Source organism: Balaenoptera ricei, chromosome 6 (assembly GCF_028023285.1).
Source record: "Balaenoptera ricei isolate mBalRic1 chromosome 6, mBalRic1.hap2, whole genome shotgun sequence".
In the NCBI taxonomy this organism is placed as follows: Eukaryota; Metazoa; Chordata; class Mammalia; order Artiodactyla; family Balaenopteridae; genus Balaenoptera; species Balaenoptera ricei.
The window spans coordinates 42,489,435-42,513,255 of NC_082644.1; the positions used below are offsets into that span (position 1 = coordinate 42,489,435).

Genomic DNA, 23,821 nt, shown 5'->3' on the forward strand with positions numbered 1-23,821 from the left:
ATAACCTGATAAGTACTAGGTAGAGAAAATGAAGGCATACACTATTGTTGAAAATGAGCAAAGTCTTGTTTCAAGGAAGATGTTATAATAATTTTCTATGCTGCTCCATGAGATGGGATAGTGAAAGAATATGTCAGAAATCATACACCCATCTAGATATCTCACCACATGTTGGAGCAAACATTTAGACTTTTAAGGCCTTTGAGATCTTGGAGACCATGTCCTTCAAGAGTCAATGGGAAATTGAGAAAGATTTGAAAAAAGCAGTAGTATTTAAGAGTCTACAGAGAAGTTGTGTGGCAGACCTTTGGAAAAAATATAGATAAGACTGAAAGCCAATAGGAACTCTCCAAATAAATCATTTCAATATGTAATTTTCACAACAGAGATTTCTTATCATTGTGCTGCAAATATTTTTAAAAATTTATATAGGATGGCAATAAAATATTTTTTTAAAAATAATCTTTATGAAATTCATTGATATCTTTACATTTGTCTCTACTAATTTAATAATGTATGGTTTCAAGTCTACCAAAAGACGTCTCAAATCGCCCTTTACACATTTGCATTTGGTTTCATTGTTTTTCCAGTAATTGTACCACTGCTGTGAAACCATTTTCAACTAAATACTTAGTTGGAAACGTTACAAGTAATTTAGCTCGTTCCAAGAAGTGAGTATGCAAGTCCTGAGTCCCCAGCTTTTCATAATTAGATTAATTAAACTGTGTTTTGGCTTCAAAATCTTTCATTTATTTATTTACACTCAAGGAATTTTCCTGCAAATGTTGCCTAGTGGCCCACTGGTTTCCAATGTATTAATCAACCCTACCTTTAAATCTAGTCAACTAATTAAACATTTAAAAAGCAAATTTTAAAAACCAATCCTTTAAAGACAACTCCTCCTCTAGGGAGGAGAACGGAAAATTCTCTGAAGCAGGCGCCCAGGTTCCGACTTTTGACAGCCCCTCGAAGCTCCGCCTCTCGAAACCCCGCCCCTCACGCACTCCACGCCCCTCTTCCGTACAGACTGCCTCCAGAGCGGGCGTCGGACGTCGAGCGGAAGTGACGTACGGGGGCCGCCGGCGGTGTCGCTGGTGCGTTGCGCTACCGGGCCTGAGAGTGGAGTGGCCCTTGCGCCAGGGAAGATAGCGCTATGTCGATCGAAATCGAGTCCTCAGAGTGAGTCCCGTGGTGGTGGATGTTCGCGAGGTTGCGGGGGCCGGGAGGCGAAGGGTGGGGGCGTAGAAGCTGCTCGGGGAAGGCGTTGGTGAGGCTGGGGAGCGGAGGGGCATTTCCTTTCCCACAAAGAAGCTTCTTGTATCTGGCTACCTCGGAGGCGGGCCCACAAGAAAGTAGCGGACGGGAAGCCCAAAGCCCGGTGGGAGGCGGCGCGGGGTTGGCGGTAAGACATGCCTGGAAGACCTGAGTTCTAGCCCTCGCCGACTCCTGGTGCGCTCTGTGACTGAGCAAATTAGCCACCCAATCTGGACTCCGGTCTTATCTGCACAAGGGGGCCGGACTCGCAGCCTTCTTTCTCTTCCCGCCCCCAGTGAGCAGTGTGGTTTGTTTCCTCCCCTGTGCTTACAGGGCCCTCTGCTTTTTTTCTGCCCAGCACTTAATCCAGTATTGTCACCGTTTGCCCACCCTACTAGCCTGTGTAGGCTTCTAGGGGCTCCTTTTCATTACAGTCCCAGTTCCTAGCACATCGTCGAGGCTCAGTGATTGTCTTTGGAATGAATGAGTGATTGTCTTTGGAATGAATGAGCGACTGGCTATTTTATGAAGTTCCACGTGGCGCTGAATTTTGGTTAGTCTGTGAGCTCTGTGTAGCCCAAAGGAGGGACAGAATGGAAATTGGGCAGGAGAATGATAGACTTGGGGGAGAGGGGCGCTAATGAGTGACTGAAGAAGGTCTTTAGTGAACTTTTCCAGGATTCCATCCTCTACCTTGCTCTTGCCAACACTTAATAATTAAATCAGCAGACGTATCATTTGTGTCCTGAGTGTAAGGGAGAGAGGACTTGTCCTCAAGATCTGCCATAGGAAGAAGGGAGGTTTATTCATTCAACAAATATTGAAGTCTACTGTGTACTTGTTTTAGACCCTGGGAATATAGTAGTGAACGAAGCAAACAAAAATCTGTGCCCTTACAGAAAGTACATTGTTATTGAGGAAGGCAAACAGCAGGCAAAAGCAGTAAGTAAAATAGGCTTAGCAAATGGTGGTAAGTGTTTTGGAGAAAAAGTAAAGCAAAGAAGGGTGATGGAGAGTGCTGGCGATGAAGACAGCTAAGTCAGGGCAGGAGTTGGAAAGGACTCCATGCTTTGAGCCTGAATCAAAGTGGGAACTGACCATTCTTCCAGCTGCATGTTTTCATTATCAATAATTGCTGCTTTTTACTAAGTATTTTCCATGCTAGTCACACTATAAGCAGTGTAGTCAACCCTTTGACCAACCCCTACAGAGTAGGTATTTTTAACAGATGAGGAAACAGGCAAAGAGATGTTAACTGACTTGTCCAAAGTCACAGTAAGTGACAGAACTCTGATTTAACTTCCAGCCTATCTCCAAAGCTTTTAGCTCTTTATGTATTACACGGTGTTTGAAGGACGTGAATTTGATTTTGGCTATGTCAAATATGAGTTCTTTGCAAGCATGGTGTTTCATTTGGGGAGTGTAAATGGAAGTGTGCTATGGAAGACAGTGTGATACTGGAACAGCAGGTATCTCTTAAAGGGGCCATGAGAGAAAAGACTACTGTGAGTAGCAGTAATCAGTTCCCTTCTGCAGAAAGGGAACCCTTTTTAAGAAGAGGGTGTTTGCTTTCCTGTCCAGGGTGTATGTTCACGTGCCACGCTGCCAGTTTGAATCTTCATTTTTCTACTTATCTCTGTTACCTGGTCCAATTCTCATCTGTAAAATGGACATAAGAGTAATGCCATCCTCATAGGGTTGTTTTGAGGAGTAAATGAATCCAAGACGCTTAGAACAGTACCTGATATATAGTGAACACATAGTAAACATTGGTTATTATTTTTTGGTTATTATTTCTCTCCTGGGAAAGAGAATTGACTAAATTCCAGTCTGAAATCCCTTCCAACCAGGACAGTGTGACCCCCGATACTAGTGCTGTCCAGTAGAAATACCTTGTGTGCCACATATTTACTTTCAAGGCAACAGAAGAACAGTGTAGTACAGCACTGTAAAGTGAACTTTTACTGTCTATATGAACAACATTCTTCACTAGACTCCTTAACACTAAGCCGAAGATCAAGAAGTTTTAATTATATATATTTAACTCGAAATGACTTGTCACATGCTGGAAACTGTTGCTTGTTCTCTGAGTATTTGGAGATTGTCTGCGTCCTCTTTTCCTTGGGAAACTGAATCCACATGTTTTTATTTCACTTGTCCTGAACATTTGGTAATAAAGGCAGTGGGTAGGTGTTATTTTTGCAAGTGAGGACACATAGCTTTATTTTGCTTTTACATACAGTATAGCTCTACTTATTTGTGTTCAACAAATCCCTTTTAAGAAGGTCTCAATTCATATTTTTTGTTGTCATTTGAAAAATGGACCAAATCATCCAATCATTTAGAGTATTTTGTGTCAGTGACTAGACTTGGTTTAAAGTATTTTACTATAGTGTGCAACAGTGTAATCATATGAATTAATAAGAAACTTGGCATGATAAGAAGATCTCTGACCTTGGAAGTAAGAGAGTCTTCTTGATACTAACTTGCTTCCTAGCTGACTGTGAGATATTGGGCAAATTATTTCCCTTCACTGAACCCCAGTTCTCCTATTTCTTTTTTTTAAAATTAAATTAATTAATTAATTAATTTATTTATTTATTTTTGGCTGTGTTGGGTCTTCGTTTCTGTGCGAGGGCTTTCTCTAGTTGCGGCAAGCGGGGGCCACTCTTCATCGCGGTGCGTGGGCCTCTCACTATCGTGGCCTCTCTTGTTGTGGAGCTCAGGCTCCAGACGCGCAGGCTCAGCAGTTGTGGCTCACGGGCCCAGTTGCTCCGCGGCATGTGGAATCTTCCCAGATCAGGGCTCGAACCCGTGTCCCTTGCATTGGCAGGCAGATTCTCAACGACTGCGGCACCAGGGAAGCCCCCAGTTCTCCTATATCTGAGTTGGAAGTAGGACTGGATGATATCTTGTAACTTAGGTTCTGTGATTTTTTTGGAAAGTTTTACTCACATGATAAAGAAATGGAAAGTAGGTAGTGAAAGGAGGATGGTTGTGTAGAAAAATAAACTGGGGTGGGCTTTATTTTGTGGCCTCTTTGGTGAGTGAGGATCCATGAGCTGAATGACTTGCTTTCTTCTTTCAGTGTGATCCGTCTTATCATGCAGTACCTAAAGGAGAACAGTTTACATCGGGCATTAGCCACCTTGCAGGAAGAGACTACTGTGTCTCTGAATACTGTGGACAGCATTGAGAGTTTTGTGGCTGACATTAATAGCGGCCATTGGGACACTGTTTTACAGGCTATACAGTCTCTGAAATTGCCAGACAAAACCCTCATTGACCTCTATGAACAGGTAAGAGTGGGGGTGATGCTGATCCCTGTAGGTTGGTTTATTGTGGGCCCCCTGACTGGAAAGCATCCGTGAACATTTCTTCAAGCATTATGGGGCTGTAACAGCCCTAAAATTTACACTGTCAAAGCTTGAGTGCTACTCTGTATTTTTATCTCTCTTCTTGGAAAAGCCAAGACTTTCCCAAATTGAAATTCTTTCTTAAGTGACCATTAAATGATCCATTCTTACACCAACTGTTCTGACACCAAATAGTGTACTGCAATTTAGTTCTGACACTAACCACCCAGAGTTAGTGCAGACCCCACTAGTTAAGGGCTTGGTCCTCTACAAGACTGTCTTTACTTCACACACCAGCCACACTTTGGGGTCTTGGGCCACCTATACTTCTGACCAACTGGCTACAAATTTGAGGGTCCCCACGACCCCCTCAGAATTGATAATTCACTAGAATGACACAGACCTCAGGAAAGTGACATACTGATGATTGCAGTTTTATTATCAGGGGGACAGATCAGTACCAGCTGAATGAAGAGACATATAGGGTGAGGTTTGGGAGGGTACTGAACCAGAGTTTCCAGTGCCTTCCCCCCATGGAGTTAGAGTTTGTCTCTTACCTGGCACATTAAAGTATTCACCAACCAGGAAGCTCCATTGAGATTTTTCATTCAAATTCTAGTTCCTTGACCCTCTGCAGGGTTGGGCTGGCTCAGAGCATCAACCCTCTAATCATATGGTTGTTCCTTTTGATAACCAGCCCCTATCCTGAGCCATCGCCTTAGCACTAACTCAGGTGTGATGCAGAGGGCTTATGAATAACAAAGATATTCCTATCACTGGGGAAATGCCAAGGTTTTTAGAAGATGTGTGCCAGGAAACCAGGACATAGATCGTAAAATTATTTATTATACACAGAACAGAGTGGATTTTCTGGAAATAAGAATGTCATGTGGTTTGAAGTAAAAATAGGGAAATGGGTTTGTTTCTTTACAATCTACGTGACTTTGGTTAATTCCCTAAAGAAAATTTTGGTAATTGGAAAAAGGTTTCTCTGGAGCCTATAGAGATATTTCCATCTTTAGTTTTCTTTAGCCTCTACATTCTGAGTAAGAGACCTAAGAGGAGAGGAGATTGGTAGATAAAAATGAAGGATGGAAGTTAAAGGATTGAAGTTATTACTTTATAATTACTGTAGTTGTCTGCCTGAAATTGCTTGTGAAAAGGAGAAGGGGCATTTCCTGATTTGTGATTTGGAAATCATTTTGGTAGGCCATTTCTATGTCAGAAATTGTACTGAAAAAGAAAAATTAATACGCGAATGCATTGAAACAGCCATTTTCTTTCAATTATACAGGTTGTTTTGGAATTAATAGAGCTCCGTGAATTGGGTGCTGCCAGATCTCTTCTGAGACAGACTGATCCCATGATTATGTTAAAACAAACACAGCCAGAACGATATATTCATCTGGAAAACCTCTTGGCCAGGTCTTATTTCGATCCTCGAGAGGTATGACTGTGGTAATGAAAAGAAACTGTTGTTAACTTTGAGCAATAATGTGATCTTTTTAAAACCATTTTATTGGATACTTTTTGTATTTTTGATTTAATTTTTGAAAATGATACTTTTTTGTTTATTAAATTGGTTGAAATTTGCATATGTTAAAGAGAATAATCTAGTTTAGTATTTGAGGACATTCCCTCCCTCACACACCTCATCATACAGGATTGTGTGTTGATTAGTAAAAAAGCAGACAGTTTATTCTGGTATCATTTCCCCATTAGCCCAAGTATTTAACTGGCCCAGAAGTGCTGCTCTACTGCTGGTATGTTCACTGTGCATTTGTGTCCCTTTGGAAGCACAGAGTCTTAACCACTGGACCACCAGGGAAGTCCCGGTTCTTTTAGTTCCTAAAAGCTTGTGTTTTTGCTTCTCAGCTGATTATGCTTACTGGTAGAGCATGATGATTGATATTCTTTTATTCTTCTGAAACCATATATATATAGTTTCATTCTTTTTCACCCAGCCTTTTACTAGAAGCTTGTCTAAGTAGGAGGAAGAAGAATTTAATAGGCACTGCATAATGGGAAGTTGTTAGAGTAAACTCACAGAAACCGTGAGGATAAAGGAAGGAGTTTGGATTGCCAGGACAGGATTTAAGTTAGAGGTGGTGAAGAACTTCTGGGCTGGGAGTCATTTGACTGAACAAAATTATTAAAGAATAAAAGAATCCTTGGCTCTGCAGATTTTTCAAAAATTGGAAAAACAACTCTGGCTTTGACATAGTTTACTTAGGCTCTTTTCAGAAATAATGGTGTGGATTGGCTGACCTCAGTTCTATCTCAGCTCATGCTTTTGAAATGCAAGTGGGTAGAATTGAGCAGTTGTTTTAAAAACTAAATGGTTTGATTAATCCTCTGTTTAACTTTTTATGTTTTCCTTTTTGAATGTTTCTGCTTGATTACTGTTACTTTTTTAAAAATAAGCACATTTATGTCTTTTGCCATTTCTTGGAAGTGATGCTACTGCCGCTCCTTTTTCAGGCATACCCCGATGGAAGTAGCAAAGAGAAGAGAAGAGCAGCGATTGCCCAGGCCTTAGCTGGGGAAGTCAGCGTGGTGCCTCCATCTCGTCTCATGGCATTGCTGGGTCAGGTAATTAAAGTCTGTGGAACTGAAATGACTCTGAACTCCTGGTAGTGTTTCCTGTACCATATAAAGTCTATGTATGAGCTAAAGAAATCAGACATCCTAAGAACTGGGAAATACCTGTAGAGCTGCTTGTACCAACAGCTGTGCCATGCCACATTCATCTTTCCTGGGAGTGGCAGTATAGATTAGTGGTTAAGGGCGTACACTCTAGAGACAGAATTAGGGTAACAATAGAATTTATCATCCACTCTTGAGGGCATTGTTGATCATCGTGCCAGAACACTGTCTGAAACAAATTGGAACAAATGTTCACCATAGTTAGAATCTGAGTTCTCTCACTTACCAGCTATGCGGTCTTGGGCATATTACCTAACTTTTTTGATCCCAGTTACTCATCTTGGTGTTGTAGTAAGGATTAAATGAGATAAAAGGTACTTAAAACAATTGTATTTTGCCTGGCACCTTGTAAACACACAGTAACTGGTAGCTGCTGGTGGTGTTTCTTTTTTCTTTTTCTTTTCTTTTTTTTTTTTAGTAGTAGTAGTATTACTAGCATTGTCACTATTATTTTTAATGCGACCTAGGGTACAGACTCCTTTCTGACCTCATCTTCCCCATGCTCTTGGTTGCTCTCAACCATGATAACCACTCGTCTTCATGAAACTCCTCTCTTGGTTTTTCTAACCCTATTCTTCTTGGCTTCCCTTTTCATCTCTCCAGTTGTTCCTTTCTTGGTTGTTAGAGGAAGGAGATAGGGGTGATGTAGAGAAGGGTTTTCGTTTTTGTTTTTTCCTTTTAAAGTTGGGAGTGATTTGAAACTGCTGCAGACTAATGGTAAAGAGCCTGTAGAGAGTACCCATTGACTGGAGACAGGTCAAGTTCTCCAGTCATTAAAGTAAAATATGAAAAATAAGCAACATATGAATTTTGGAAAGAAATAAAATTAATAGTATTTATAAACATTAATATTTCAATTATAATCATAGTATTAATTTAAAAGTTTGGTAAAGTTGTGAGATATAAAATATACCAAAGTTGATTACATTTCTACATATCATCACTGGCCAGTTCGAATATTCAGTGAAAAAAAGAGCTTTTGTTTATAGCAACAGCATACAACATAAGAATTCTAGCATTAACTTTTGTGGGTAATACATGATTTATTTCTATTTTTAAAAAAGGCAAAAGCCTTTCAGAGCTTTCAAGAGAAATAGAAGATTTGAGTAGATGGTGAAACATTGATTTTCCTGGATAAGACTGACATTGATGCCAGTTCTTCTTAGATTTAAGGCAGTTTATAATAAAGATCACAATAGGATTAGAACTGTTTCACAGAAGAATTCTAGTGTTCACTTGAAAAAATAAACTTGGAAGTATATTCATCAAAGAAATTTTGGAAAGGAAGAATGTTGAGAGCATACTAGCCCTAGAAATAGTGAAGCTTTTAACAGGTTTATAGTTTGACTCATTTTGGTACTTGGCATCCAGTGCAACAGCAGTGCAAGAAAGTGATCCTGTTATTTATAAGAATTCAATAGATGATAATGGGAATGTCACAGAACCTAGGAACAGGGAAGAATTATTAAGTGTATGGTGTTGGGGCATGTACTTTAGAATGGGGGAGAAATGTCAGATCAGAGCCTTCTCTCATATTTTATAAGCATAATTTCAGATAGAGTGAAAGTTATGTATTTTAAGAATATAGAAAAACTTCGGTGGTGGTATAATGTATCAAACCTCCTGTTAGGGAAGGACTTCCTGTGAGTAGGGAGTAAACACCAAGGTAAAGGTCAACAAATTTCATTACTTGAGAGTTTAACTTAAGATGAAAAGAAACCTTTAAAGATATAATAAAAAAAATGGGTAGATTGGGAAAAAAATTCTTTTTGGCAAACATAAACAAAGAAAATGTGTTGATCACATTAAAAGCTCACAAATTGATAAGAAAAATAGTAAGACCACAATAGATGAGTGAGCAAAGAACATGAATAAACAGCTAACAGAAGAAATATATGTAGTTAATAAACATGCAGAAAAGCTCAAACTCTAATCAGAGAATTGACTAAAGTAGGGCGTAACTTTCCACTCATTAGAGTTTTTAAATGACATCCAAAATTATTGTTTTCTTGATATAGTAAAGGGAAAAAGGAATCAACATTGATCATGTCCCTGTGTTATATAGACTTTACATATATTATTTTATTTTATCCTTTCATCAGCTCTAGGAATTAGGCTTTTCCCCTGAATTTAGTTGGTGAAATTGGGAGTCAGAATAGCATAGTTGACAAACTAGGACCATTTGTCTTCAAAGTCCATGGTTTTTCCACTCCCCGTAATGCAGTCGTGAATGCTATTGAAGTTGTGTCTTTGGGGGAAAACACTTTGGCAGTATATATAAAGAGCCTTAACCGTTTGTGTTCTTTTCTTGATTCAGTAAGTCCTCTTCTAGGAATCTATTCCAAGTGGGGAATATCCTCATAATAGAAAAAGCCTTATGTCCAAAGGTGTTCACTGCAGCATTATTTAGATGAGTGCAAAAATTAGAAGCAGTATAAATGTCCATTAATATATTAAATAAACTGTGAAACATCCACTGCATAGGATATATTGTACAGCCATCGAAATGTTAGTCATGTCATAGCATGATCTAATGATAGGTGAAAACAGAATATAAAATTTTACATATGGTATAATTACAGCTATGTAAATTAAACATATATGTCAGGGGAAAAATACTACAAGGTAACATATGAAATGCTAACAGTAGCTGTGTTTGGATGTTGGAACTATGGGAGATTTCTGTTTTTCAAATTTTATTTATAATAAGAGACACCTATAAGAAAATAGGTGTAAAAACATGGCCCTGTTGGCTCTCAGAGTCCCCTTCTACCCTGAGATCAGCCTGTGTTCCTGGGACACAGAGTAGCCGAGCTTATGTTGTGTTTGGATGGCCAAAGATGGTTGGGTCTGGATGGCTCACAGTTTCCTGTGAACCTCACCCTTTCAGGCTTTGAGCAATCAGGACCAGATCTTAAAAGCACCCAAGTGGATTTCTTTTCTCATAGGCACTGAAGTGGCAGCAGCACCAGGGATTGCTTCCTCCTGGTATGACCATAGATTTGTTCCGAGGCAAAGCAGCTGTCAAAGATGTGGAAGAAGAAAAGTTTCCTACACAGCTGAGCAGGCATATTAAGGTAGGATCCTTGGACACTCAGCCAGTCGGTAGTCATTTGTTGGGGACTCAATGTATGCTTGCTCAGCCAGGCCCTGTGCCAGGAGCTTGGGCTGGGGAGCAGAACTCATTCTCCAGCTCTGACAACATTCATGGTTGCTGCTGGTGACCCAGGCAGTGGCACACCTCAACTGTATTACCGAGTGGACATACATTGGACATCTGGCCCATCATCTGCCCTTGGACTTCCTCCAAGGAATCCTGCATTTGGAAGACTGCTTAGCTCTTTGGTTAAGCCTGGGACTAAGAACCATGAAATTTCTATATATTTGTCCTGTTCAACATTTGTGTTTTTGCTTGCTACGTGTTAGGCAAAGTACCAGGCATGGATTATAAAGTGGGCTTGAGTGATGTTTGAGGAAAATAATTTTATCACCTTGATGGCTGGTTCTTGGTGTTTTTTGTTTTTGTTTTTTGACTTTTCTAAGAAAAAGCATAATGAAACAATTGTTGCAGTCCTCAGAATTACAACCATATTTGCTACTTTAGCATCTCCTTTTTATTAGTTTCTTTCTGGGTTTGTGCTCTGAATTTATAGATTTAAAAATAATTCATATTCCTCAAATCTTTGACTTTGGCTTAGTGTTTTGAATTTGTCTTTTCTGGATTATATGTTTTGATTTGCATGTAAAGGTATTTTGGGGCAGCAATTTTATTTACCCTGGTTAAAACCTTGCGACAAATAGAAATCCATTATAATTATGCTGCCAGACTAAGATTTTCTGTTATAAACACTTCCTTTTTTGGCATTTAAAATGAAACTCATAATAGAACTTTTCTCTGTTCCCATCTGTCTAATGTTCTGTAGTTTTTATCTGTTAATGGAAGCATCTTTGCTGGTAAATGCTCAGGATACATTTCCCAGGCAAACAATCTGTCAGCTCAAATCAGTTCTCCTAGAGTTAGTCAGCCACATGTTATCACTTGATCAAATGAAGGTCATGAAAAGAAGCAGTGATGGAAAATTTGTTTAAAATATAGTGGAGGAAAATAGCCATTTATTTTGGAAAATGAATTTTTTCCCCCAGATGAAAAAAAAAAAAGGAACATATGCCATATTAAGTTGAGTGTGAAAGTCATGCCAACAGTGGCTGATTCTGGTAAAAATTTATTGCTTGAGTTAACAGGATTATTTGTTCTAAGTCCCTTGTTAAAATATTATTTTGCTTTTCTTTGGAAATACCAACTTCATTTAAAAAAAAAAGCAATAAAAACAAGAACAAAAACTAGTTTCACTGGAGAGCCTAGACGCTCAACTGGTTGGAGAAAATATATCTAGCATCTCTTGGTGTCTGGGTACAGAAACACCCCTCCCAAACTCCATGATACAGGAGCTTTATGGCTTTATGCTAGGGCAGAGCTCTCAAAAGTTTAAAATGGGAATTGTTTTAAGGCCACTACATAAAAGTGCATCTGTTTCATTGTTTCATTTGAAACAGTTTGGTCAGAAATCACATGTGGAGTGTGCTCGATTTTCTCCAGATGGTCAGTATCTGGTTACTGGGTCTGTTGATGGATTCATTGAAGTATGGAACTTTACGACTGGAAAAATCAGGAAGGTAAAGTATTTTAAATACATTAATTTTTCTAGTGGGAGAATTATCTGTTACTGTTTTTAAATCATCTGTTATTTTTGCAATTTAAATTTACTTTTTGAATGGGTAATATGTACATCTGATAAAACATTTTATAAAATAGAACGGTTATTCAGTAAAGAGTCTTGTTCCCCCCTCTTGTCCCTCAGCCAGTCAGTTCCCTTCCTTGGTCCACTCAGGGTTACCAGTTTCTTATGTAACTTTTCTGGAATATTCTATGTGTATATGTAAGCAGTTGCTTATTGTTTCCTATCTAACCTTATTGTAGGACTAATTGTGTTTCATTCTGAATGAAGTAGAATATCTTTTTATATGTGAAAAGCCACCAGTATTTCCTGTTCTGTGAAGTCTTTTCATATCCTTTGCCCATTTCTCTTTTGGATTGCTTCTGATTCAATACTTGTGTATATTGCAAAATGATCACCACAGAAAGTCTAGTTAACATCCTTCATCACACATAGAAGCTTTTTTTCTTGTGATGAGAACTTTTAAGATCTACTCTTTTAGCAACTTTCAAATATACATACAGTATTACTAACTGTAATCACCATGCTGTATATTACATCCCCATGGCGCTTATTTTACAACTGGAAGTTTGTACCTTTGGACTTCCTTCATTATGTTTCTTTTTATGTTTAATTGTTGATCCATCTGGCATTTGTTTAGGGTGATAAAATTGGTGTAGATCCAACTTAACTTTTTCCCAAATAGCTACTTGTTGACTAACCCCTGATTTAAAACGTAATCTTGATCATAGAGTACTAAATTCCACTCCATGCTTAGTGGATTTATGAGTGACTTTCACTTTCTACATTGTCTATTTCTTTATAATTTACCTTTTTTTTTTTAACCATGAAGCAGTCTCTTTCTATACTTTAGAAAAAATATATTTCAATATGAACAGTAATGGATGATAAAAGAAAAGTAACAAATAAATAGATTAATCAATACATGGTTTTAGGAAAGGTAGCTGACAGTATGGACAAAACATTAATTTCTCATGTCATACCCTAAAAACAAATAAATTCAGATATATTAAAGATGTACAATATGTACTATAGGGAAATTTTGCTTAGAAAGGATCATAAGCAAAAGATGTAGGCTAATATGTTTGCATTTTTTATAATAGTTATTTGAATTGTGTAAAAAAGTTCTTCCCAGTATTATCAGTTGTTCCTCAGGATAGTGCGCATGACACTATTTGCTTTGGAGATTTAGAGTCGGCATAGTCCATTATCCTGCTTTTAGTGAGTTTGCAGAGACCTGGGGTAACTGGTGTTTTTGTGTTATTTTGATAACTGCTTATCATTGTTTCCTTTAGGATCTTAAGTACCAGGCCCAGGATAACTTCATGATGATGGATGATGCTGTCCTCTGCATGTGCTTCAGCAGAGATACAGAAATGTTAGCAACTGGTGCCCAAGATGGAAAAATCAAGGTATGAATTAGTGGCATGAACTCTTGTATGTAGACGTTTTGAGAGTTCTGTAATGAGTTAGTGTCCTGCATAGGTTTTTTGCTTCATAACAGCTACTCTTTATGGAGCATCAGCTTTATGCCAGTGACTTTAGTTTTTCTTCTTTAATCCTAATAATAACTCTGCCTAAGGAGGTCCAGTAATTTAAGGTCACACAGTTGGTAAGTGACAGATCTGGGACTTCAGTCTAGATCTGCTTGTGCCCTTTCTGCTGTGCCACTGTGGCTCACCGTATGTGGTGTGTTGTGCTTAGGGGATGGGGTGGTCTGCAGGTGATTAGCAGTTGATTAGCTGTGGCTTGTATTTAATTGCTGTTAAAATCCCCTGGGCTAGATAAAATACAGAAATCGTCTCTGCTAAGTGAACTTAGAGTCTGAATTTTTGTTTTAATAATTTAAAAGGAAAGAGGCTTAAGTTTCAAAGGATTCAAGTTATCATTGTACTGTGTGAACCAGACATATCATATTCAGCTATTAGCATGCATTTTTAATGCTGTTTTTAGCATATTAGTGAGCACTGCATCTTGCTTGGCTCTGCAGAGTAGAGTGGGACAGTATTTACAGGTTTTTACTATTCTTTTTTTTTAATAAAGGTATGGAAGATTCAGAGTGGACAGTGTTTAAGGAGATTTGAAAGAGCACACAGTAAAGGTGTCACCTGTCTAAGCTTTTCTAAGGACAGCAGTCAGATCCTTAGTGCCTCTTTTGACCAGACAATTAGGTAAGTAAGAATCCCCAAACTGCCCTCACTTGGGTTTAATATGGTGAAGCCTTAGAGGGAGGTACTAGTGATTCCTTATGTTTTCACCAGGATGCTTTTATATGGAGAGTGAGGGTATGTGAGACCTTATTTCCCCAAAGTACAGCTGACACAGTGCTATTGTGTTGTCCATTTGGGTCTTTACCTAGAAGAGAGATTAGAAAGGGATTATAGCAGTACTTCATATTTCTCAAAGTGTGGTCTGTGGACCCACCTGCATCAGAGTCACCTTAGAGGACATGTGACAAATACAGATTCCTGGGACCCGGCAGAGACCTAGAAGTCTGTTGCTGAACAGAAGCTTGTGGTATTATTGGCATATTTTCTTCCAGTCTCTGTGCAAAGCTTTTGTTGTGGTTTTGTTTGATTGTTTGACATAAGGAAAATAATACTGCATACATAATTGCATAGCCCTCATTCTTAATATTTTAACATGAGCTTCTATAATTCATCTAAAATGCTTTCAACAGTTGGTCCCAACCATAATATGTAGAATATTAATTGTTCTTTTCATTTGCTTTTATTTGTGATAGAATTCATGGTTTAAAATCTGGAAAAACCCTGAAGGAATTTCGTGGCCATTCCTCCTTCGTTAATGAAGCAACATTTACACAGGATGGGCATTATATTATTAGTGCATCTTCTGATGGCACTGTAAAGGTTAAGTATTTGCTACTGGTTTGTTTTGGGGTGTCTATTCCATTTTTGCCCTTTGAGGAGTTTTCAGTGGTGATAATGGTGATAATTGTGGTGGTTAAACCTCTTTACTAAGTATTTTAGCCATAATTGAGGTGAGTCTGTGACAATAGTAATATTCTGTGGTAATTCCTATTGGCCTAGGGACCTCAAATCTCAGCCCTACAGACGCTATCGTGTGTAGGAAAAGAGGAAAGATGTGGAGTTCTAAACTTAAGTCCACCCCCATTTACAGTGGTGAAATTCCATCTTGCCATAGGTATGGTCCACCGCAACAAGTTCACGAAGAGCTCAGTGGCTAAATAAATAGGTCTCATCCCACTCCGAGCCCCCACATTCGGGCCTTTCTAATAGCATTTCAAGAGGAGCAGGAGGGGCGTAGAGTAGAACCAAGTCCTCTCTCAGATACTTATTTATTGCCTTCAGCTCTCATCTGAAAGTAGTGGCTCTTCGGTACCTTAAGAGATTTAGTTATTTCAACAGAGGGCCTCATTTCCTAGAGAAGATGGGAAATCCGAATAGAAAATCGCTAGAGATCTTTGAGACACTCCATTTACATTCTAGATCTGGTTTTAAATTGCCTTATGTGAGTGTTACGTGGCAGAAGACCTCAACATTCTAACACAAATCCCTAACAGTCAGACCACCTTCTGCAGTGGCTTGTTCTGGCTTGGGAATTGAACCAGAAACCTGAAGGTAGGAGATGTACTCTTCCTCAGGATGGGTGGGGAAATACAGAGCTCTTAGTGCTTTAATCATGCGGTTTGCCCTCTTTGTGCTATGTATCAATATATGGGCCTCACAACTTGTAAAAATACCATTGGGAGGTGGCTTGTGTAGGTCTCTTTGTTTTGTGGTCTTTTCCTTTAGTTCTGCAGTAAGTGGGGGAAAGCATCTCACTGACCTTTTGGACAGAAAACTCTAGAAGTCTTAGAACTCTTGATCCCTGAAATGTTCATTGCTTTTCTAGGCTGCTGGGCTTTGGAGAGGAGATTGGGGTAGATGATACAGTATTTATTAAGAAAATAAATACTGGGACAACTAGTGGGGCAACTATTTCCTCCTGTTTATAGGTATTCATTCAACATCTGTTTTGTGCTGGGTTCCATTGAAGGCACAGAAGAAACACAACATAGTCCATGCCTTTGAGGTTTTTATACCTCATGAAGTGAGTGCTGTCCAGACAATGCCAGGCAATAGCTGGTCCATCCCTTCTCTAAGCACATTTCAGATTTCAATAATTGTGATGTCTGATTTAACCACTTCAGTTCATAGTAGCTCAGAAGGGCCAGGTGAAAAGCATTAGGGTGGAGAACTATCAGCAGAAGAAATGTTGGACTGGGAGAGGTCACACAAGTGGCCAAGAGTAGCTTCCACGTCATGGATCCTCATGTGTGTCTGTTAACATTGTAACTTCTGTGCAGTGGTTCTCAGTACAAGCTGAGAATCATTTGTGGAGCTTTTAAAAAATGCACAGGAACTTCCCTGGTGGTGCAGTGGTTAAGAATCCGCCTGATGATGCAGGAGACATGGGTTCGATCCTTGGTCCGGGAAGATCCCACGTGCTCGCTCTAGAGCCCACGAGCCACAACTACTGAGCTCTCACACCACAACTACTGAAGCCCGTGCGCATTAGGGTCCGCCTGCCGCAGCTACTGAAGCCTGCGCGCCTAGAGCCCGTGCTCTGCAACAAGTGAAGCCACCGCAATAAGCCCTCACACTGCGATGAAGAGCAGCCCCTGCTCACCACAACCAGAGAAAGCCCGCACAGCAACGAAGACCCAACACAGCCAAATAATTAACTAATTAATTAAAAAAAAAGATTAAGAAAAATGCAGAAACCTACATCCCACTCCAGACCTACCAAATCTGAATCTCAGGGTCCTGAGCATATAAATCTAAAAAACCCTCATTTCATTTTGGTGTCCAGAGAAGGGTAGCTTTCTGGTTGTTTATGACAGTAGCAGTGTTGACACATAGCTGATGTTAAAGATAGGTAGCTTGTTAGCCAAGGAAAATTTTGTAGGAACAGATAATAAATTTTAAAAGGATTTTATTATTTTGCTTTCTGGTTTTTATTTTGTTTATACCAGTTAATCAGCAAATGGGGAGTTCTTATGTATATGGCAATGCTAGGTATTTGGACTGTAAGCAGCTTTTTTTTCTGAGTCAATTTTTTTCTTTTTTAGTAATATAATTTTCAACTGCAAAACATTAGAAATTGTTAACCTTCCTCCCCCGCCCCCCAAATGTTTATGCCTTATATTTTTGTGTTGTAGATCTGGAACATGAAGACCACAGAATGTTCAAATACCTTTAAATCCTTGGGCAGCACTGCAGGGACAGACATCACTGTCAACAGTGTGATCCTGCTTCCTAAAAACCCAGAGCACTTTGTGGTTTGCAACAGATCAAACACAGTGGTCATCATGAACATGCAGGGACAGGTGAGTGCTCAGAAAGTGCCTTTGCTCAAGCCCTGTGGGCCGTTCCCAAATCAGCGTGTCTTGGTCCTGGCACTTTCAGTAACCAAATGTGGGTTCACCACTTGGAAAACCATATACACTGTATTTGTTTTTCAGACACTTACTTAAAATTTTAAATTCTGTGTCTACAAAACATCTTTTTGGCATCTCAATAGTTAATCTACTTTCCCCAGGATGTTTGTATACTATTCTCTTTCTTTTGCATCCTTTGGATAAATGAGACCCTGATCTGTCTTTAAGCCTCCTGCAGAACCTCACTGAAGATTTTGATATAACAATCCCTGTGTGAGTGAGGGAGATAGTGTGTGTGGATTACCAGCTTGGGACATCTGCTAGCTACCATGTGATCTAAGGTGGAACTTCTCCAATAGGAGAAGGGCAAGTGTCTTTATGATGTGTATTTGTAATCAGAACACCTGCTGGTTCCCAAGGAACCTCACTTTTATAGCACCAGGGACATTAGGAGTATCAAGGTTGAGGTCTCAAGCCCTGGGACTGTGTTGTGATGCTACTGAAATGTTGGGCTGGGCACTTGGGGATCCTGCTGAGCATGGGGAAGACCCAGGGGCTGGTGTATGGAACTCTCTCTCCATTGCTTGAGTCCCTATAAATGATAAATTGGTAGTGACGAACCTATGGTTGAGATGGCTGGTCTGCAGTACCTGTTGGGACACTGCATAATAGCCATAGTTGCCCACTTCCTAGTTTTCTGCTTGGCTTTTTAAAAACTTAAAAAAATTTTTTTTAGATTCACAAAGAAGTTACAAAAACAGGTCAGAGAGTTCTTATACACCCTTGACCTGCATCCCCCAATGATAACATCTTACATAAACATTGTACAGTTATCAAAACCAGGAAATTAACATCAGTACAACACTGTTAACTCACATACAAACCTTATGTAGATTTTACGCCTTTACATGCATTCATTTTGAGGTGGGACATGAATAGGTCTGTGAAATTTCATCTCGTGTTGATTTATGTAACCACCACGATTAAGATACAGAACTGTTTCATCACTCCCAAAGAAACTCCCTTGTGCTACACTTTTATAGTTAAATCCTTCCCCCACAGCTCTAGCCCCTGGCAGCTACTTATCTGTTTTCCATTATTACAGTTTTTCATTTTGAGAATAGTAATTAAATGGAATCATACAATATGTAGCCTTTTAACCTTTTGAGATTGGTTTCTCTCCATTGATTTATGGTGATCTTAATGGTATGTAAAATAGAGCAAGCAAGGTCTAGGAGACAGTTCCATCATGAATGGAGAGGGCATCTCATTCTGTTAGAAAGAGGAAACTGGGGAGCATGGGCCCACAGAGCATTGAGAACCAGTAGTATGTTGATTTAGGAAGTTGTGTATGCTAACGAATTTGCTTCTGGGTAAGATGGCTCAGTAGGCTAAAGAGTAGGATTGGTGACTTGGGTGGGACAAGTGAATTGTAAATGTCTGTCTGCCACTGACTTAAGATAGCTTATCCTTTGAATATTTCAGGACATGGTGAATAGAACTGGTAACCTAATTATAAATGACAGTAAACCAAAGTACAAAATAACATAAAGATGTCAGTTTAAACTGCTGCAGTAGAACTGTTGCTAATCCAGGTGTTTTATTTTTACCTTGGGCTGTGTTAATGATCTAGATTGTCAGAAGCTTCAGTTCTGGTAAGAGAGAAGGTGGTGACTTTGTTTGCTGTGCCCTGTCTCCCCGTGGTGAATGGATATACTGTGTAGGGGAGGACTTTGTGCTCTACTGTTTCAGCACAGTCACTGGCAAACTGGAGAGAACTTTGACGGTAAGTATTACTGACTTACGGCCATCTACAGAAATTGTTAATGCTTATGTCTTTCTGAACTCTGAAGTAAACCTTTTCCAGACTGCTATCTTTGTGAACCTTGGTATAAAAAAATGTTATCACTAAATAAAAAAAAAGGCCCATAAGTAATTGTATGGAATTACCTCCTGTATCAGGAAAAGTCATCCTTTCGTGAGCCTTCAGCTTCAGGTGGATAGGATGGGTGTACATGAAGCAGAGAAGAAGGAAGGGAACATGGCTGTCCAGCCAGCTAGATTGGTTAGACCTTCTCCAGGGCGATTGGAGAGTGGCAGATGTAGCTAGTCCTCTCCGTGTCCTTTCAAAGGCAAGTTCCTTGCATATTATCCTAGCAAACTGATTATGATGTTTTTAAGCAGCTTTGTGTTGTAAGAGGGCTCAGTCAGTAACAAGGAATAATTAATGCTAGCTGTTGTAACAAACAATCTTTAAATCTCAGTGGCCTAACACAATGAAAGTTTATTTCTTATTATGTCACAGTGTGATATAAATTGCATTGTCCTCCTCTTTTAGCTGTGCCATTTGGAATATGTGGCCCCTAAGATCTTAGAAGGAGAAAAGATAGTTGAAGGGGTATACTGGATGTTTTAAAGATCCACATCTGGAAGTGGTTTGTTTATATTACTTTGTTCGTCATTCTTTTTTGATTAGAATTAGTCACATGCCACCCACAGCCCAAATGCAGAGGGGTGGTTGGGCAGGGAAAATGTAGTCGTCTGCAGTCCAGGAAAAAGAAATGGTCTGGTGAATGTATAAAAAATTATACACATACCTGTTAAGAGAATAATCTCATCTCAAACTGTTCTTGAGTGAACTGTTGGTACATCTGCCTTGTGAAGCCTCCAGTATAGATCCAAGATGTGAACAAAACAAGATGAGGTGGAAGGTGTCCTCTAGTTGAGGAAAATACTAAGTTCACTGAGTTGAAAGAATTGTTTGGTCTCAGCCACCGTCTTGGCTTAATATTTATAAAATGGTGATGATGACTAGGACCGGCTGTAGTGCAGGAGTGCTTTGGCCCAAAGTGTTATTTATACATTATGAAGAAAAGTACAGAAAATGTCATCAGTCCTGTGATAGCCTCGTTTGAGTTTTTGGTTTGTGTGTTTGGTTAGCACTCTTTGAGGCTGCCTTGGGCTTGATTCCTTTGGTGAGAAGTAGGAGCTTCACTCTTCTTCCCTCCCACTCAGCTCTGGAAGCGTCTTCAGAGTGATTTGTTACAGACCTGTATACCCTAATCCTGTGCTTTACCTATTCCAGGTTCATGAGAAGGATGTGATTGGTATCGCACATCACCCTCATCAGAACCTGATTGCTACTTACAGTGAAGATGGACTCCTAAAACTCTGGAAACCCTAATTCAACTTTTCTTTTTAAACTAGCTTGAGAGCATGTACTTAAAATGAAGACATATTCATGTGTTGCTTTTTTTTTTTAGGCCAGCTTTTCTAAGTAAATTGTCTGAATTAGGCACAAGAATAATTTTGTGAAAATTCATGTTTAAGTAGCAGTTACTCTTTTTTATATATTTTCAAGGTATTTGCTTATCTAACTGGGGCAGTCACGTAATGTTTTCAATAGTCTTTTACCTGGAGAGTGAAATACCGATATTTCTAGGGAAAAACTGTACTCCTTTGATTATTTGAAATGCTGATTAAAACGGGCCTCCTGCAGTAAAACTTGTAAATAAGGAACTATCCCAAATTCAGTAGCTGTTTACTGTTCCATCTTTTTTTTTTTTTTAAAGATGTTAATAAACTTTACACCTTTCTGGAGGCTTTGTTTTTAAATGTAAATAAGTGCTCATCTAGTTAACATATTTACTTGGAATCAAATGAAGAGGGTGGGACACTATATTATTATTCCTGAATCTCAAGTACAGCCAGAAGTCAATTCCTGGGTAGGACAGACTGAATGTAAAGTCAGGTGTCACATAGGATCTCATTTCACTGCCCTCCCCCAGGCATTCATTTTTCTTAGCTGTGCCTTTTCCAGGGAATATCGTCTTCATTTTATGGATAGAACTAGTTGCAGGATACATTATATGAGAATTCAGTTTTGGCATATTTGGAAATGCATGTGGGTGTCTCTTTTCTGTTTCAACCAAAGATGTATATGGAATGCCTGTGCTGATGTGTGAAGGTACTATGCTAGGTACCATTTCAAGAGAGTGAGCTTGTTTGCTTGTGCAGGCCTTTTATGCCCCCTTTTAATTTTCCCAATTAGTAGGTACAAACAAGTGGGGAAAGTTTTGTATAGTCTAACAAACCTTTGTCACTTGAAATATAGCCTGATCTTGTATTTGGGATCAGCTAGCTGTGCCTAGCACATAAAAATGCTTAATATTGGCTGAATAATTCTTAGCAGCACTATGAAATCCATCTTTCCCAGTTATATTCCCAAAACTGTCTGACACAAAACCTGCAGCTTTTTCACAGAATGTCATTTGCTGCCAATTTGAGAGTTGAATAGCTGTGAGTCTATATTAATGTAGTCTGCCATTCCTCCCAGTGAAGAGGCTTTCACTTAAGAAAGTTTAAGGTGGAAAGAGCTTATACTAAAATTCCTTAGAAAAATCTTCAAGAAACTGGAGTTTTGATTTAGCCCATGACCTCGTGAACTGGCAGTTGTGAGATGCACACTTCGTGCCAAGGCTCATGGAGAGCAAGAATCTTTTCAGCACATGTACACTTATACTTTTTTGGGAATTTTTAGCAAACACCTTCTGCTCCTGCACCTAGTGCTCAGGATGGTTAAAAATACTAGTTTCTGTCACAGGATGGGGGAGAAAAACAAGTTAACAGGATTAATTAGAATAGTTAGATAATAGAAAATCTGGAGTGAGTTAGTTGTTTTTTTGATGATCCGGACCTAATGGGTTAGGAGAGGCTTTCTGGAGTTGACCATAAAAGGACCAACAGGACCTGAAGGTAAAGGGCTTTGGTGATCTTAGGAGCACTGCAGTGTGCCATAGCTGCAAGGCATGTGCTAGACATATGGTAGGGTCTGGGGAGACCAGGCAAAGAGGAGAGGACTGGACTGAGAGCCATTAAGTATATCTTCTTTTTTAACGAAGTAATGCATTGGTGTTTGTTAACAAAGAAAAAAGGGGGGAAAAAAATGAATTTTGTTTTTCCCAGGTCACCTGTGTTTGTGTATCTGTCCACAACTTCATTTTGCACAAACCTAAAAGGTGTTTTTTTTTTTTTAATTTTTTTAATTTTTTAAATTTATTTATTTATGGCTGTGCTGGGTCTTCGTTTCTGTGTGAGGGCTTTCTCCAGTTGCGGCAAGTGGGGACCACTCTTCATCGCGGTGCGCGGGCCTCTCACCATCGCGGCCTCCCCTGCTGCGGAGCACAGGCTCCAGACGTGCAGGCTCAGTAATTGTGGCTCACGGGCCCAGCTGCTCCGCGGCATGTGGGATCCTCCCAGACCAGGGCTCGAACCCATGTCCCCCGCACTGGCAGGCAGACTCAACCACTGCGCCACCAGGGAAATCCAAGTGTTGTTTTGTTTAAAAGTGGAAATGAGCTTCCCTTACTCTGCGCCTATTTTTTTCTTTTAGCCCCCATGGCCATCTCCAGTACAAAAGGCAGGGGGAGCCCCGGGGTAAGAGGCAGAGGTGGGAGAAGGGCTGTCTGGCTCCTGGACACCATGGCAACTGCCCAACACTTCCTCTGCGGGAGAAGAGGTGGTGGGGGGGGTGGGGTGTGCCGGGTTGGGTGTGGCTGTGCAGCAGGGGAACGTGGCAGGCATCCTGGGCCCTTGCCCCCCCCCCACCCCGCCTTGGTTCTTAAGACAGCTGCTCTGTTGCTGCAGCCCACCTATTTAACTGATACTCCTCTAGCAGTTAAAACTCAAAAAACATGGCATTAAAGTTAATGCCGTGAGTTGTCCCTTCCACTGAGCTGCTGAATGACTCTGGAAAACACTGAATGACCTGATATTCCACACCAAAAAAAAATTTTTTTAAGTACAAGTCTCAGGTACAACTCAGTGTGTTCTCCACTAGTTATTTTTTAGCTTGTATTACTACCATTGATAGCATTTATTGAGCCCTTCCTTACTATGTAAGCAGCGTTATTTAATTCTCAGAACTGCTTTAGGAGCTCCAGCCTATTCTGAGTCCTATCACATGAAACAGATTTCAAGATTCCATACCTTGCTCCTGGAGCGCAACTGACTGAGGTGGGGTTCTAAAACTCAATTTCTTTACTCTTTGAAAGAGTCAGTTTTTCCACCTTCTGTTAAGACTTATCAAAACCCCACAAAGGCAGACATGAGTAGAAAGAGCACCGAATTACAAGAATCTGGATTCCAGTCTTTGCTGTCATTTCTTTTACTTGGGCCAAGTCACCTGGTAACTTGTTTGAATGGCAAGTCTCTCAGGTCCTACCCTAGGCCTACAGAATCCAAGTCCAGTGGGGCTCAGCAAGCATGCTCAGATTTGAGAACCAGTAAGTAGACTAGAGGTCATTTTCATCAACTGTAAGGTAGGTGTTTCAATTCTTATTCTGTTGGTCTCAGAAGGTTGCTGC

At 39.8% G+C, this 23,821-nt stretch overlaps 1 protein-coding gene across 1 annotated transcript; it reads left to right on the forward strand.

Annotated features, from left to right (window-relative positions):
- The first annotated feature begins 1,045 nt into the window (after window positions 1-1,045).
- SMU1 (SMU1 DNA replication regulator and spliceosomal factor) lies at window positions 1,046-21,056 on the forward strand. The gene is made up of 12 exons (XM_059924607.1): window positions 1,046-1,179; window positions 4,343-4,553; window positions 5,905-6,057; window positions 7,092-7,202; window positions 10,265-10,393; window positions 11,871-11,990; window positions 13,348-13,464; window positions 14,096-14,223; window positions 14,796-14,922; window positions 17,238-17,405; window positions 19,090-19,242; window positions 20,542-21,056. Exons 1-12 carry the CDS (start codon window positions 1,154-1,156, stop codon window positions 20,638-20,640), a joined length of 1,542 nt encoding a protein of 513 aa, XP_059780590.1. The 5' UTR covers window positions 1,046-1,153; the 3' UTR covers window positions 20,641-21,056.
- The last annotated feature ends 2,765 nt before the right edge of the window (window positions 21,057-23,821 follow it).